Genomic DNA, 17,564 nt, shown 5'->3' on the forward strand with positions numbered 1-17,564 from the left:
GGAAGGGAGCAAATTCATCAAGAAATCTAATGATAGACAAGCTGATATTAATCTCAAAGATGTTTCAGATGAACTTCAACTGTCAAGAAAAAATAAAAAACAGCAGACAAAAAATATGCAAGGACAACTTTTGAATAACAAAACTTACAGCTTGTTCAATACTCCATTACTAGCATGAGTAACAACAAGAGTGGAATGTAAATCAGTAGCTGGGTATTTAAAAATAAAAATATCTTCACCTAATGCCTTTTGAAGCAAGTACTATTATTTTAGTCAGGAGGCTGATAACTGCCAATGCTTGGTCTCTTCTAGTACCTCTGTCACATTTCTAGTAGAGCTGGATCTAGGGTACTAGTGGTGGAAATGTATCATGTACATGTTGTGGTGTTTACTAGATACAATTCTGTTTTTTACAGCTTTGCAAAAATAAAATTATAGAATTTTAGAATTATAGATTTCTAAATTCTAAATTATAAATTATAGAATTATATTTAGAATTTTAGAAATGTAGAATTTAGAATTATAGGTTGGAAAAGACCTATATCTTTCACCAATATTATATATAAAAAGACCAATATCCTTCATGCAGTGAGGGGCCCAAAACTGAACACAGTAATTGAGGTGCAGTCTCACCAGCACCATGTACAAGAGGACAGACATTCCCCTTGTCCTGTTGACCATACTATTTCTGATGCAGGCCTGGATGCCATTGGCCTTCTTGATCTTCTGGGCCCACTGCTGGCTCATGTTCAGCTTGGCAGTCAGCCAGCATCTATCTTTTCAATTTATATTCCATAGTATACTCCCTAGTACGTATCACAATCATCTTTCACTGTATTTACAGGTTTTGATTATTTATCAAAACCAATGTTACCTTAAAGAGCAATTACAGAAAGCATTCAATTCAGACTGAGATACAGTAAGTAAAAAGTAAAACTTAGTGAGCATAATATATAATTCCAAACACTTGGGTCTCTGTGTACAATTTATTTAGGTATGCTTTCATATGTAAGTATTCTGTTTAAAACAAAAAGTCAACGTAAATGTATGAAAATAGAAGTAATTCAGAGGCATAAGTAATCAGATTCTTGAATGGTTATGAGCTTAATATAGATTAACTGTACTTGGAGCATGTCAAAGAAGACAAAACTTGATGCTCTGACTGTGTCACGCACGTTTGTCAGTATCGAATGCACATAATCAGATCTTGAAAAAATTAAAACAAATTGTTCTGTGAAACTTTGAGTTCTCTGGAGCAGTTAAGAGGAAACAAGGTTTGTATCTGGTTTTAGTATTTTCTTAACGAATGAAAACATAATTTTCTGAGTATGGAGGTTCTGGTTCACATGTAGAAAATATTATGGCAAGTCAGCATTTTTAGTAAGTAGCCCTATCTTTTCTTGCTGCTGGCACCTTTTCTGAATAGTTTAGATGAAGGAGGTTGGCCAATGTGCACTACAGCAATTGTTATATGAAATAATTTTTTGTACTTGGACTTTGTTAGGTTCCAGACCTTATCCAACCAGTAGCTCATAACATTCTTTGCATGCAGCAGCTGTAGTGGACGTAGTCCTTTGAAGAGTATCAGGTGTCACGGTAGCTGATTTCAATTGACTGTTCGTATTCTGTTCTTCTTGGTAAATTTGTTGGTTATTACATTAATCGATTCTTCCATTGTTTTGCTTTGTGGTCACCAACAAGCTTCAGATAATGTCTCAGATTTATAGTGTGTATTTCTGCATATGTTGATTGATTGTTTTATCATGGATTTATGGTTTTATAGATCTGTTACATTCTTTTAGCCAGTCACCATGCTGATAGCTATTAGCAGGGTACTTCAGTAAGCCTATTGCATGGTTCATTAAAATGCTTAATGTAAGTCTGTATAAATAAATTCAGCAAATTTGATGGTGTTTTTAAAGTGGTGTGTAACCATCTGTATGTAAGAAGGAATCATACTTCTTTCATGGATTTGAAAGAACAAATTCATCTACAAGAGGCTACAGCAATAGGCCAATTTGTTACAAAATAAATTTGGGGGGAATAGCAGCAATAGTTGTGCCTTTCATTGTACTATATATATATGTATTTTTTTTTCTTTTTTCTTTTTTAACAACTTCAGTAAAGAAGTTTTAACTCCCTGTTTGGTTAGACTTGATGGAAAAAAAAATCACCAAAAACATTTCAGTATAGCCACACTAGAGAATTAACTCAGCTTAAGCAAAAAATACTTGCACTGCCTCTGCAGGGTAGGTATACACCAGGTTACTGGCATACATTATGCATTATATTCAGCACCTCCCAACCAGTAGTGAGCATTTTGTCTTTGAAGTCTATGTGCATGTATTATCTGAGAGGAAAACAGCCTTGTCTAGTCAAGAGGTATTTTGGCTGTGGAAATAGTACTGGTATGCTGCCTCACAGGACAAAGAGGCTCATGTGTCCAGAGTTCTGATGATTGCTGCTGTAAGAAAGATCACAAAGAGAACAAAAAATGGCACCGCGTGACATTTTGTCCATTAGCAGTGACTGTTGCAGTGATGGAGCACATGAACTTTGTCCGCTTTCATTAGAGACCAAGGACTTCATCATTGTTACTGTCTTCTGAATGCATATTGTATTTCTTGATGTATCTAATGCTCCCTCTTTTCTTAACACATCAATACAATGGAACTGCTGAGTTTGACTAATTATCTGGGCAGTAGGAAAACTTTCAGGAGACCCTTCCTACTGAGTGATTGGGAGCATAAACCCCAATCAAAAGATAGTGTGGGTAACTTCTGAAGAATGAATATAGGATTATGTATGTAGCAAACATTTTGCAGTGATCGGATACATACTCAATACTTCATCTCCCTGTGACTCAGTGCAATATAGAAGCTTGTACTTGTACCCAAGCAGGCATTGCTCTATATGAAGTGATTTAAGTAAAAGCTATGTATTTTAAAAATTATTTGATCATAATCATCTCCCATCTCTCTCTCTCTCATCCTTGAACTGCAATTCAGTGGTTCAAAGCAGAGCTGGTTTATATCAGAAAGTGAACATCTCTGGATTTAGGAAGGGTTTGACTTCATGTTTGTTGCTTACCATTTTTTAGCTCATAAACTGCCTCAGAAGAAATTCTAGAGATTGCAGACAGGCATTAGAATAAAGGTTATTGTTGTTTCTAAAGCATTATTTAGATCTGCAGATTGGTTAGGATGTAGTTGGGACGTGATCTGCTATGCTGTGCAGATTCTGTCAGTGAGGACTTGGACTGTCAGTCCAGCGACTTTCATAAAACTAAATTCACTTAAGATCTCTTTTGTTTGAAGTGACCTAGGAATATTTAAAGTACATTAGAGTCTGTGAGAGACAGAAAACTGCTAAGTGTGCACTTCCGTGCTCACTACTTATGTGGAAGATAGTGCTACATTGCTGTTGCATGTTAAAGTTAGCTTTCTTCTGGCCCTCAGAGTCATTGACAAGGTATTTTTACATTAGGAATGAATAACTTTTTACACTCTAAACAAAATTTCAAGTTAGCTAAAATATATTAGTAAACACATTTTAGTTTATGGAAATCATGTCTTATGGATGATTTATTTTTAAACAATTCTGCTACAGCATCTCTTGGAAAAAGAGGCATGAGATAAATTTAAAATTTACTTTTTATTAAACAGTGGGGCTGTTCTCAGGTTCCAAAAGCAAATGCAGCTTGGCAGGGGAAGTAGCGATATAGGAAAAGCAAATAAAATACTTTGAACTGAAATACCACATACTTTCAGTAGCTCGGTGTTGGTTTAATTGTTTTCTGCAGCTTGCCTAAAAGAGGATGGAGTTTACATGTTGATAGAGATTCACATTTGCATCAGCAGGCCTGGGTGGAGTTTTGTTTGCATCCTGAAATATGAGGGACAAAGTGATTTTCCCTGAAACTTGCAATAAAATTGCAGCATACACAAAATTGTCCTATTTTGTTGTTGTTGTTGTTGTTTCTTTTTTTTTTTTTTTTTTTTTATTTCTTCTTCCTGTTCTATGAATACTAGTCAGCATGCAATACCATGGTAGGAAAGGCTCCTTTATGTTTGAGTTTTGGCATTTAGCCTCCTGAATAAACTTATCTGCTGCCATCTCGGTTAAAGTGTCCTAATTATGACATCTTAAAAGGCTAGAATAGAGAGTGATACTTGGGAAAAGGAAACATATAGGACTTAAGAACTTAGAGGAAGTATAGTATTTCTGGCAGGCTATTCATTCACTACTGACATTCATTTATTATGTTCATTGTGTCATTCATTTATTATGAGAATTTTGCCAGCACTATCTTTAGTCAAATTTACAAGTTCCGGAATTCAGCATTTTTCAAATGTTAGAACATAATAATTGTATTTTTAGTAATCATTACCTAAGAATGTCTTTGCACTCAATGGAGGATAATGAAAAGTTATATCCTGCTGTGCCTGCACAGGTGTTCAAAGCAGCACTGGATAATAAGGAAAGTTGTAAGCCTACTGCAAGCCTCAGTCACAGTTTGGCTTTTACTCTCCTTTTATTCCAGGGAGGAAGTAAGATTTGCCAGTGCAATGCCTGATGAAAACTGATATATACTTTGGATATATCCATATGCATGTTTACTCTTAATGTTATTGCTCAAGAAAATATTTACATATAAAACTATTTCAGATTAACCAACTGTATTTTGCTGTTACTTTCATATTTTAAGAGTTTACTCAATCATCAAAGTGTTAAAAAAGTATTACCTTGTAATAGACAACCACTACAATTCAACTTCTTTCCAGTACTGCTCTGGAGGATATGTAAGCATATGCCCTTACAGTATCTGAACATCACAAGAAATGGTAGAATAAGACTGAAGATGCAGCAAAAATGTATGTGAATAACAGTTGTCTGTAATGTACGCCTAGAAGAGAATTATCAGCTGCTGAGGGAATCTGCCTCTCAGAGCTGTGTTGAAGATACTGGCAAAATATGACTTCCTAATAGACCATATTTTCTTTAATTTAGTATGTAATAAAATAAATACTTACATTTTAATGAAACAAAAGAAATTGGGGTTAAATCAAAGTTCACTTATGGTTAGCAGAATGTTCACTGTGTATTTAAGTCAGATTCAGACCCTATAAAGCCTCCTTGCAATTACCAAAAAAAAACAACCACCACAATAGCTAAAAATATAGTGAAATTATTTTGCATTTTATCTGTTATATGAATAGAAACTGTTTCAGGTGGGAGTTAAATGTCCTACCTTGCATTCAAATGCTGAAGTTTCCAATAAAGCTGTTAGGATAGCAGGGCAGGAATCTTCTTTACTAGCTCTTCACTGTACGAAATCTACTTCCTCAGATTGACAGCCTTTAAAATCTAGATATGGAAACAGCCCTTTAGTGAACAGTTAGTTCTCAGTATTTACAAAACTGTCAATTTTAGGCAGACCCCAAGGAAAAAGCCTGAGGGCCCTTCCTGTACTATGCAGATGGCTGAGCTTCATTTTAATGATCACTAAGATTTCTGCATTCATTGACCTATCTGTGAAACGAGGTGCTGGTTTTCTGGATCCTAATGAGCAGCTGTGGTATTAATTGTTATTCTCACCAGTCTCAGGAGAACAGGTAAAGATGGAATGAACTCTTGAATAACCCAGTTGTGGGCTGTACTCTCTGGTTATATCTGAAACATAGTAGTGAGGTAGGGCAAGAAAGAATTTGTTACCCTGTTCCATGTCAGTGTTGTCAAAATTTGAGGTTCGCACTCCAGGGTTGCTAACCCAGCTTCTGTTACAGCTTCTGAATTAACTTTTAAAAAAAAAAAAAAAAAAAGTTTGTGAAGATACCACATCTTAGATCACAGCAGATCTGCCTTACTGACCGGTATTCCTTGATGCTCTTCACGTCCCAGAGTGGAAAAGCTTTTTCTTTCATCCACTTCATAGAGTGATTTGGCTTGGAAGGAACCCTTCAGGATCCTCTATGGGTATGCTATGGACAGGGACACCTCCCACTAGACAAAGTTTCTCAAAGCCCCATTCAACCTAGCCTTAAGCACTTCCAGAGAGGGGCCATCCACAACTCTGGGAAACTTGTTCCAGTGAACAGATTGATGATAAAGATGATAGGCTGATGACCCTAGCTAGAGACAAGCTGCAGAAGCTGCATCCTTTGGCAGAAGCAGCTGCAGCAGCACTAACTACTGGGATAAAGCAGCATTACTTTGTCTAACAGTTGCCGATCTATGGGTACAATGGTACATTTATGGACACAGGATGGAGGCTAGGCTACATAGATGGAGACTTCTTGGAGAAAAAAAAAAAGTGATTCTGTGAGCATTATTATTATTTTGCATTCAGGAGTATTGGACCAAAACAAAATACTTGACAGGAGTATGAGTTTTTGATGTTTTAGTTACTTAACAGTGACTGAGAAAGCAGTTTGATTCACTTGTTACAATTTATGTAGTGTGAGAATGTAATTGCACTGGTGAAGGGCACTGATTACTATTCATACTGCTATATCTTCCCAGTTTTGGTTTCTGAGAGGTATTTTATGTGCCATATTCACTGGTGAGCCAAGCTGTAGGAGTCATTCCATGAGAAAATGATATATAGTGTTCTGTAAGAGCAAATTGCATTTGGGAAGAAGGTAGTCATATGTAATAAACAGAATAAGGAGGAAGAGTACTTACAGGAAAAGATGTGATTGTTTTTTTGTAGAAAAACAACAGAATATATTCAGGGAATAGGAAACTGAATAAAATTATTTTGGACTGAGCTTCCTGAGAGATGCTCTTATGCAGTTGAGATCTTCAGATGACGTTGTAGTCCGATAAACACAAAGAAGCTGCTGAGAGGTATTAGCTTCAGCTTTCATTTTCCCATGCTTTAGTTCAGCCAAATCTTGGTGTCTACACACAGCAAAGCCTGACTTATTTTCTTTGTAATTAGAAACTACCTACATGTGCACATATGTGTGCACATACACTACTGTGTATGAGGATATATTGAATTTTACTCACACAATCACAGAATGGTTTAGATTAGAAGGGAGCTCTGGAGGTCATCTGGTCCAATCCCACTGCTCTAGCAGGAACACCTAGAGCAGGCTGCCAAGGACTATGTCCAGACAGCTTTTGAACATTGCCCACAGCCTCCCTGGACAACCTGTGCCAGTGCTCTGTCACTTGTACAGTAGGGAAGTGATTCTTGATGTTTAGATGGAACCTCTTGCGTTCCAGTTTGTGCCCATTGCCTCTTGTCCTGGCATTCCTGACACTGTGGAAAAGAGTCTGGCACCATCTTCTTTGCACCCTCCCTTCAGGTATTTACACAGATAGGTAAGTCCCCCCCTGAGTCTCCTCTTCTCCAGGCTGAACAGTCCCAGCTTTCTCAGCCTCTCCTCACAGGAGGGGTGCTCTAGTCCCTTGATCATCTTGGTAAATTTAGTAAGAAAGTACATGTTTTATAAAGCTCATAGCTTAATTGTTAGTACTAGGTACACAAAATAAAGAATTTTGGTAGATAATCACATCTAAAATAAGAACCCAGAGCCTCATTCTCCTTTAATAAACATTACAAATTGCAGATATTTTAAGGCAACCTGACAGTTAACCTCTAACACAAGCAGGTATTAGTTACAGATGCCTGGGCAGTTCCCACCCCTCCTTCTTCCAGAGCTGCAAATTGAAATTTACTAGTGAAGCAAGTGTATAATAATATATTTCTCCACAATTCACGGAGTGTGAATTAACTTTGCTTTCATTTATTGCCCCAATTTTATCATTTGTATTACAATGCAAGAAGGAAGAAGACCTGAACTGTGCCACTACCCCTTGGAAAGATCCTTTTAGCAGAACTAGTGCCAAAGCTTGATTTACAGCCCTAGAGCACTTGTAGATTAAAGCATTTCCCCAACACTTCTAAGTTAAAAGAAGGAAAGAAAAATCATGACTAAATAAAGCCAGACAATCCCTGAAGCATGGCTGGCAAGGTTCAGTCCTGCCTGTAGGGGCAACAAGACCATTGGCATGCTGGCAGTTACTCAGCAAAGTTTGCTTGTATTTGATATGACTGCCTTTAACTTTTGAAGGTAACTGAGACTGGAGAGAACATTTATCTCCTACAAAAGCCTCCCCTTTAATATCAGGCTTTTTCAGACCATTTTCTTCAAATATGCCACATGGTTCTTAATTCAATTGCACATCATAGGATCACAGAATCACAGAATCATCTAGGTTGGAATTGTGCTGGATGAAGAATAGCAGGATTCCAGAAAGCAATAAGGGAGAAAACATTTGTCCCCAGTTAATGGTGGGATGATAATGATATGGTATCTACCTAAGCCTTTACATTTGAAATGCAAATTATGGATTATTAATAAAGACTTTTAATGTTTCCTGATATAAATATTTACTTAAATATACACATCAGAGCATACATAGAAATGTATAGTAGTTTCTTTTCCTTGCTTACATTGTAGTGAAAGGTGTTTGTGAGTAGTAGAATTTTGGTCTGGAAACTCTGACTGCCTTTTCAGGCTTTTCCATGATTTCCCACAGTTAAATGTCAGCCAGCAGAATTTCTAGTGATAAATTTGTAATTGTAAATTTCTAATTTGTAAAGCTATTCATTAGCTTGGGGCTCAAGGTGACCGAATTGCAGCTTTTGAGAACTAGTCTTTTTTTGCCAGTTTCCCCTCCAACTCTGCATTCTGTAGCTGTCTGCAGACTTTATCTTGACCCATGTCAAAAAGCAGTTTGTTATCTGAATCAGAGTGTTCCTGGTTCAAAATAGAATCATACTGTTTATATCCTAACATATTTACCATCTGACAATTTCATATGCTGTCCCAGAAATGAATAAAAGATCTTGATTCCTATTGCACTGCTCTGCATATCACATAAATTTCTATTGTAATGGACCACCTTGGCAGAAATGATAAGGATTGACTGTTGCTTATTTCTAAACCACCTTCCTTCCCTCCAGGAGCTGAATCTCATATTTGCTAAAGTTGACTGAAAGTTTCCATTTTAGAGGACATTTGGGTAGAACTGCAGGATAATCCTTCCAGCCAAGAACTGAGGCATTGTTGGTTTGGGTGTTTTTTGGTTTTGTAGTTATTCATCTATTCAGCTTACTATTCCTCACAAGCCTTGCTGTTAGTGTCTTTATAAGCTTTATGCTTTCACTTTCCCTTGCTTTTAGGTTTAGTTTCTTGGCTAAATCACTTGAATATAAACTATAATTGGCTTGCAGGCTGGTGTTTGATGGCTTTTTTCCATGATTTCTCTTCAGAAACTGTGATCAGCATTGATCCTCTATTTATTTATGTCCACGCAAAAATATCACTCCAAGACAAGGGTGACAAAACAACCAATTTGTTATTCTGTCAAAAGTACAGGTAGATTTCATAGACACTGGAAACTGTGACTGGAAAGTGAGTCTGTTCTCCACTGCTTCCTGTCTTTTCTTTCTAGATTCACAGCTGAATTTTTGTTTTGTTTTGTTTTTAAGCTCCTCATAAATTTCCACCATGGGTTTCCTTCCCTGTTATTACCAGCCAGCCCCCTGATCAAACACCAGGGTTATGTTTTTGCTAAGTTTGTAGGCTGTATTGGAATCAGAAATCAAGTGTGTGATAACGATGTAACAGGCTCTTAGGTGCTGTGATGCTTAGTGGGTAGACATCCAACTTTAAGACCTTTCTTATCTGCAATTTGTGGCAAGGATGAATCATTGTCTTGGTAAAGGTTATAGTCATGTTGTAAATCACATTCTGAAAATGAAAAAAAAAATGCAGCAGTGATAAATAACTGCCATCTGGAATCTACACTATATAATTGTATCATGATTTGTCATGCCCATAAAATAAGCTGTTGAGAATGCTTAAGTGGAAGGCATAGACATAGAGATATCCAAATGTATTAACTACTTCAAGCAGTGAAGGTAAATGAAAGTGAAAAAATGTGTTCCATGGGAAGTGGAAGAAGTCCTAAAACCATTGAATTCATTGCAGCACAGCTGTACAGGAGTAGGTAGGAGATGGGACTAGCTGTAGAGTGGGCTTTTCATTGTTTTTAGTAGCAGGGCTTACTTTAACCATTTGACAGACAAAAATGCATTGACATCAAAAGAAGCCTGCCAAATGCTTTTTGTGGTTTAACTTTGGCTGCTGTTGCTTCAAGACACAGCAAGGGATGCAGATGCACTGTGTATGGGATTGTCTAGCTTTGAGAAATGTATAATGCTGTAAGTTGGTCTCTTTTATGACTTGAACAAAGACATAAAAGAACAGGTTTCTGAGAAAAAGGCATCAGAAGAAAACTACAGAAGAAAGCCAGATAAGAAAGGGGAAAAGAGTGGAAAAAGTAAGATGCCTTTAGAAATAAGTACTCTGAATCAACATCACATGAATTTCTGTTTCTGCCAGCTGCCCACTCACTTTCTCTTTTAATAGAAAGAATCATCTTGGTCTGAAACAAGTAGTGTGGGGAGCCATGGATTTACCAAGGAAGTGAGTTTCCTGTCTTAGTGAGTTTTAGCTCACAACACTAACCTCGTAATGGATTTGATATCTTTAGGGTGTTTATAACATATCAGAAAGGTAGAAGTAGCCTTCTGTTTTTCCAAGGATACTCCTGCAATGTAGATGTGAAGCTTCAATAATGGTTTAATTATTTTCTTTTCAAATGCATCAGTAATAAAACTTATCTCTTTAAGACCTCTTTTATAGAAATGTTCTCACTTATTTTCACAATGCTTCTGTGAGGTAGGCAGTAACATGATGTATGTTCTGTAAACATGAATGTGGAGCACCTGGTAAGACAGCAAAAGATTTGTCCCATGCCTCTCAACAAGCCCCTGGTGTATAGTCAGGATTAGAACCAGGACAAGCCTGTCACTGTGCCTCATGCTTATTGCTCTTAGCTACGCTGTCTGTCAGCTGAGGTATGTCTGGGGACAGACACATTGGAGATTTGCAGAGATGGTTTGTCTTCCACAAAACTAATGACTAAAATCACAGAGATGTTTTACTGACATCTGTTATTTCTGTTCCTTTTAGCTGGTGTTGCCGGAGTACTCTATCCATAGCCTTTTCTGCATAATGTTTTTGTGTGCCCAAGAATGGCTCACACTGGGGTTAAATGTTCCTCTGCTTTTTTATCACTTCTGGAGGTAAGCCTACCCTTTATATGCTGACTACTTGTTACTCTTATTTGCTAACTCATCCCCCATGAAGTTTGTATGAACTATGAATTGCAGTAATAGGAGAAAGGCCTAAAAGTGTTTGTCTAAAAGCAGCTAAGACTTATGTTTCCAGAGAAAAAAGTAATATATATATATATATATATATAAATTTTCATGATTAGATGAGAAAAGTCATAATACATTAATTCGGCTTTAATAGCCACATTTAAATAGTCACTTAGATATTCCCAGTGGTATCAGGATGCCGTCACCACAACCAAATAAAAACTTGACCTGAAATAGGCTGGAGTATGGAAATAGAACTCAGTGGGGCACTAAATGCTTCACAGACTAGGAGCGGTAAGTCAGTTCATGTCCAAAAGATCTTGTACCTATTCGTTCAGCCCTGGCAAGGAAACCTTTCCACCGGATTCATGGGAAAGTTGAGAGAATTTTGCTTCTCATCTGCTCTGATACCCTTACATGTTTTTGCATTATAAAGTAAGTTGCTTCTTGCTGTATAGCACAGAATTTATGTTCTGCATGAGAAGGCTCTCTAAGAGACTCTTGAAGCAACTACTGTTGTGAAGTAGCTTGAAGAATAATTTTGTAAAGAAGCCAGTACCAGTATGTTAGCTAGGAACTGAAAAGTAGTAGCTTTTTTACACTGTTTTCTGCAAAACTTGGTAGTAATGCACCATCGTATGGTGGAGTGTATCACCCCAAAGTTAGAGTGACAGCATAAGTTCTCAGAAAGCTTAATGAAGCTATGAATGCTTTTTTGTTGGGTGCAATAATAGTGTTTCATGGTGTTTTTCAAAGATTAACAATAGAAGTGTGACAATAATATTGTTTTGAGATAAAAAAAAAAAAAAGTTATTTTATGTGCAAGCTGGAAATGGTCAGACTTGAAATAATGCTTCTTTGGATATACTTCTGTGGTTCTCCATATGTATTGCTATAAATACCACTTTTTTTTTTTTTTCTTTTTTTTTTTTTTTCCGGTTTTAGCTACAGAGAGTTTTGGGTGCATTGTGTAAATTTCTACACAAAACCATGGGAAGATAATTGTGTAATACCTTCATTCCAATGAAGATAATTAAGAAGGGATTTCATCTGTGGTGTAAAAGTTTTGCAGTGTTATTAGAGATTGTAAGTGGATGTGACAAATATTAGAAAGGAAGAAAGGAGGAAGGCAAGGTTATTAGGAGGACTTTTGATTTCAAAGTTTGCAGCTGGTGACTTGTATGGGGATTTTATATTTATCTGTTCGTATATCTGTTTATCCATCTGTAAGCAATCCCAGCAATTTTCAGTAGTTAATTACCATTTCAAAGCAATAGAAATAACAGTATTTCATCTGATCTGTGCAAACCTTAAAGCAGTTCATTTACTGTGTTCAGGCTTTTCTTTTTATGGCTTGCTTTTGCTTTTTGCTGCAAAGTAACTGAGACAAAAGCTCCCTTGGAAAAAAAAAAAAAAAACAAAAACAAAACACAAAACACAAACACCACTAACAAAAAAACATTTCATCATGATTTTCTCAAGCATCCAGTCATTACTGAGAATAATTAAAAGTTTCTCCTATGTAAGAAGAAAAACATTTTGCAATAAGAATTATTTGGAAAACATATTTTTAAGCAGTGCTATGTGTAGAAAACACTAGTCAGCCAACTCTTATATTACTCCACATTGCCTTTTTCCTTTTCAGAATTGGAGAAACTGAGCTATAAATTGGTTGAGGCTGTCACCTTCCATCATATCTGAAATCAGTTGTGTAGATGCAGTTAAAGCCCGGTAATCTTTCCTCCATGCTGTGATCACAGACTGCTACATATTGTCACTCAATATGTAAGTTTCTAGTGAGTGAGTAAGCCAGAAAGAACTATATAGGCAGGGGGAATGTTTCAATCTAAAAAAATAACAGAGTATAGAAAGTCTGCATTCATGAATCACTTGTTCTGAAAGAACAGTCTGCTTAGACTAGTATCCTGATTTTAACACTGTCCAGAAACAGGGGCTTGAAAAAGAGAGGAAAGTTCCTCCTGTATCTTGGAAGACTGTTTTCTTCTGAGATGGTGATCAGAACAGTGACATATTTAATTCAGGACATATTTAATTCAGCATGTAACAGAGTCATTTCAGGTGTCTTCTCCTTCTCTTTCAGGTATTTTCGTTGCCCAGCAGATAGTTCAGAACTAGCATATGATCCACCCGCAGTCATGAATGCAGATACCTTGAGTTACTGTCAAAAAGAGGCCTGGTGTAAGCTAGCTTTCTATCTCCTTTCTTTCTTCTACTATCTTTACTGGTAAGTCTGGTCATTTCACTAAAGGAATAGCAGCTGCTTTTCATTTGATGTGTGAAATTGCATTTAGGAATGGATGGAAAAAAATGGGCCTGTTTCCTTAGTTCTACAAAACTGCTTCTGATCTTGATTCAGGAAAGCATACCCGCTTACAGCAACACATACTTAAATCTGTGAACAATTCAGTACAGAATATTAAGCATTTATCTCAAGCCTGAGCCAGGCCCAAGGACCAACCCAAGGGAAAAAACAATTTGCTCTTCTGCATAGTCTCTTAGGATGTGTGAAAGAATACGTGTTGTGATATGACATTATATCAAATAAATATTATAATGTACAGTTTTAGGATCAATATCTCTGTTGTGATTTTTCTTTTTCTTACGCTTCAAAAGAGTATGAGGTCCTCCTGTGCTAACCAGTGCACTGGCACAGCTTGTTAGCATAGAATTTAGCACATTACAGAGCATTTGCTGATGTGTTTCTCACAGTTTCTATAAGCCAGTCTGAATGCAGTACCTGAAAACTGTATTTCCCATTGCTGCATCACAGGCTGTTCAGTACTGCTGGAAGCATGCCTTCCAGACTGCGCTGAGTCTGACAGGTGAGGTTCACCAGGCATATTCTCACAGGCAGTTCACAGGCTGCCTGCGTAGTGATGCTCAAGACAGTAAGCAAATGAGTAGGTAGATGGTGAGTAGGAGTGCTGGATGCACCATGCTTGCCGTCATTCCTACAGACCTCCCTTTCATGATGGGGTTAAGCCTGTGTGTGCTGCAAAACCCTACTTGAAGGACATTCTTGGAGATCTGCACCCCAGTCATTCCCCTACCCCTTTTAGTTGTCAGATGTCCTTAATGCACAGTTGCAAATGTCCAGTGGAAGACTATGTGAGGAACGTATTTAAGACCTTTGGTAGAATTCCTGTGCTTTTAGTCACCCCTGTAATCACACCATACAACTACTTGACAACAAAGAATAACACAATTTAGATGGAGGTGTTGTTTTTAAGATGCCTTTTTTCTACTCCTTTAATAATGTATTTGCATAGAACACCTCTTCAAGCCAGAACTGTGTGCAGTAGTCCTTCTATGTGATAGGTTTGTACACTGGTGGAAAAAGATAAATGTCACTTCTCCTTTGATCACTGATCTGTTATTTGTTCTGTTGTTCATCTTACCTTCAGGAGTCATTGCTGCAGGTTGGTGTTTCTCAATGTTACTTTTAAATACCACTGACAACAAAGTTTTCTGGCCACATATGCACATGTATGTGTGTGCGTGCATATTTGGGAGGGGAAAAAGAAGGTAGAAGGGACCAGACCCACTGAATCTGATAGGTGCCTAACTCACACTGAAATGAATGGGGCATTAGGATCTAAGCAGGAGCTTTGCATCCAGTAGCTCTGTGTGTTTGGGCTGAGTGTCTTTGCCAGCCAGACCTCTTTGCAGAGGCAAGAAGAGATGGCGAGGCATGAATAGAGGAAGGAGCATTTTAACCCCATGTTCTGTAGGCTAAAAGACTCTATCAAAGACAGCTGTGTGGTGTCATCTAGCATTTCTGCTGGGACTAAATTATTGTGCTGAGCTGTGCTTCCCTTTGTTCTAGAATGTGGCTATATAAACCAAAGTTCACCACCTGGTCCTAAATAAAGAAGTATTAATTATATTCACTTTCGCTGTGTTTTCCTGAGTATTATGAAAATTAGAACTGCAGTAAAAACACTATGAATTCTTCACTTTTCAAAGTTGCCCTTAACAGGTATGTATTCACTCCAGCTAGTGTCTGCATTTTGTTTGTTCTACTGCACAGAAATTTTCCAATGGAAAGAAAACAGTCTAGTTTCATGGGAAACCATACCTGCCCTGCTGAGAGTTGGTGGTTGAAGTTTTAAAGATCAAATGTGCTAAAGCAAAATGGTTTTGTTTCTCCACTGTTCAAATTCAAACATCAGACTACACTTTTAATAAGCTCAAACACAGCTTGCAGTGCAGTAGGATGTCACTAATGAATTTGTTATTTCTTGAGAGCTTTTTGATACCCATCTTGAATGCACCATAATTAAGATGCTCTAGAGAGATGGAAGTAATGCAAAGGAAGGCATAGGCCATTACAGTCAGACCTGAGGAACAGACAGTAAAGAGATATAAAAATCAAAGTGCTCTGTATGCCTCAAAAGGATACTTTCATATTGTGTCTTTCTTTTACATTCAGCATGATCTACACTTTGGTGAGCTCTTAACTGAAATACCATCATTGAAGACTGAAAACAACAAAGGCTGTGGAGGTACAAGGGTGAGTGAGCCAAGTGAAGCATGAGAAAAAAAAATAAATAAAAATAAAGAGAGGAAGACTTTGAACCCAAGAAGTAAATAAAGTATGTGAAAGAGAGACCCAGAAGAAGCAGAGTACCATGAAGAATGGCTGAGTTAACTGTGTTTATCTTTTGTTTCTCAGTGTGTTGCAGTAAATGGCTTTCAAAACCCAAGCAAAACCAAAAAATGCAACAAGGTGGGCTGAGTTACAGAACTATTCACCTCTTCAGGGATAATGCTACTCAGCTAAATGCAGTCATCATAAACTGTAGCCCCTACTGTCTTCCAGGGAGCAAAGTTTTGTTGTTGTTGTTTTTGCTTTTAATGACTGTTCTGTTCTGAGGAAGCAGAGGTCAAGATCATCATACACATCAAGAACAGCTACACAATACATTCTGAAAATGAGCATTGACGAGTTCAGATAAGATGTGTGCCCATTCTGCAGGGATGTTCTTGTGACATTACTCAAACAGGGATATTGTATCTTGGGAAATCGTTTCCAGGTGTTCTTTTTTTTTTTACCTATAACAAAAATAACAGAAGAATTTAGAAATTACAGTGTTCTGTTTTTAATGATATGCTATTCCTGTAGAAAAATGTCCAGTATATTTCTGTATTTCATTCATGATGAATCAATAGCACAGTAATATATGTAAATGCATTGGGATTGACTTAAGTATGTCAAGCACTTACCAGAGTAGTGTTCCTCTGACTGCAAAAAAGACTGATAAAAACTGCATATGTTAGAGAGGATTGTAACGTAAATGTTATCTTTAGAATGCTGGATAACAAAATGCTGGAGCGGGTGATCATGGGCTGTAATTCTATTGTGCAGCTTTATTTCTGCTGTCAAATTTAAGCTAAAAGGCACAAAATGTTTTTGTCTCATATTAGGTGGGTATTGGAAGTTGTTCTTTTTTATAATTTAAAAGTGTTTTTTTTTTTTTTTTTTTATTATTATTTTACCATATAATTTATATTTGTCTATATATGTGCTGTATATCTTCATATATATGTGTATACAAATGCACATCTATATAAACACACTCTATTCATATTTTAGGTTTATCTGTTTGATTTAACAGGTCAGAAGCATTATATGTCTAGAACTGCTGCTAAGATTAATAAGACTAGTTCCACCACATGCAAAAAAACTGCTTGGGTCTTGCATTGTCAATGAGGTAATAAGACATGTTACTAGCAAAGATGCAGAGTGTGCAAAGAGGCCCATCTGTATGGAAACAGCTTGGTTACAGACGGTCTTGTTAGCACTAGCTCATTGTTCACCCTCCCAGATTTGTTCTGGGTATTGAGATCCAACAGATTGTTCTTTAGGACTTTGGGCATGGGATTTCAGAAGGAGAGGTCCAGTCTCACATTCAGCACCATCCCTGTGCTAACAAACCCTGTTTTAGAGCGTGGTGGAGAAGCAATGGCTGAATGCAGTAATCTCATATCTGGCAAGGTCAAAATGGTGCTGGAGTTACTGCATGCATACAGTGACAAGGTTTTTGTTGGTGTAATCAGACTATGGTAACAAAATTAAATTCTTTTAGCCTGCAAAGTACTGTTGGTGAATTAAAAGCTGTCTGCTTGTGGCCCATGCCAACTTCTGGGCATTGCCTGCAATAGTGCTAACTGGCTTGTGTAAGAAGTATATTGGGGTCATTCTAACAATATTTAGAAGATCAACTTGTTCCAAGCACAGACATTCTTTAATTTATCAGTACAGACATAGCCAATAAGTCTTGCTGTATGAAGT

At 37.2% G+C, this 17,564-nt stretch overlaps 1 protein-coding gene across 2 annotated transcripts in view; it reads left to right on the forward strand.

The window, feature by feature from the left end:
• CNIH3 (cornichon family AMPA receptor auxiliary protein 3) overlaps positions 1 to 15,729 on the forward strand; it is a gene marked incomplete at both ends in the record, with an annotated part of 42,137 nt that extends 26,408 nt beyond the window's left edge. For both annotated transcript variants that reach the window (XM_084284133.1, XM_084284134.1), the window contains 3 exons: positions 11,058 to 11,170; positions 13,350 to 13,493; positions 15,702 to 15,729. In XM_084284133.1, coding sequence (XP_084140259.1) covers positions 11,058 to 11,170; positions 13,350 to 13,493; positions 15,702 to 15,729 — 285 coding nt within the window. The remainder of the gene's footprint in view (positions 1 to 11,057; positions 11,171 to 13,349; positions 13,494 to 15,701) is intronic.
• Positions 15,730 to 17,564: the final 1,835 nt, after the last annotated feature.

This window comes from Netta rufina (assembly GCF_964035555.1).
Source record: "Netta rufina genome assembly, chromosome: 3".
Classification (NCBI taxonomy): Eukaryota; Metazoa; Chordata; class Aves; order Anseriformes; family Anatidae; genus Netta; species Netta rufina.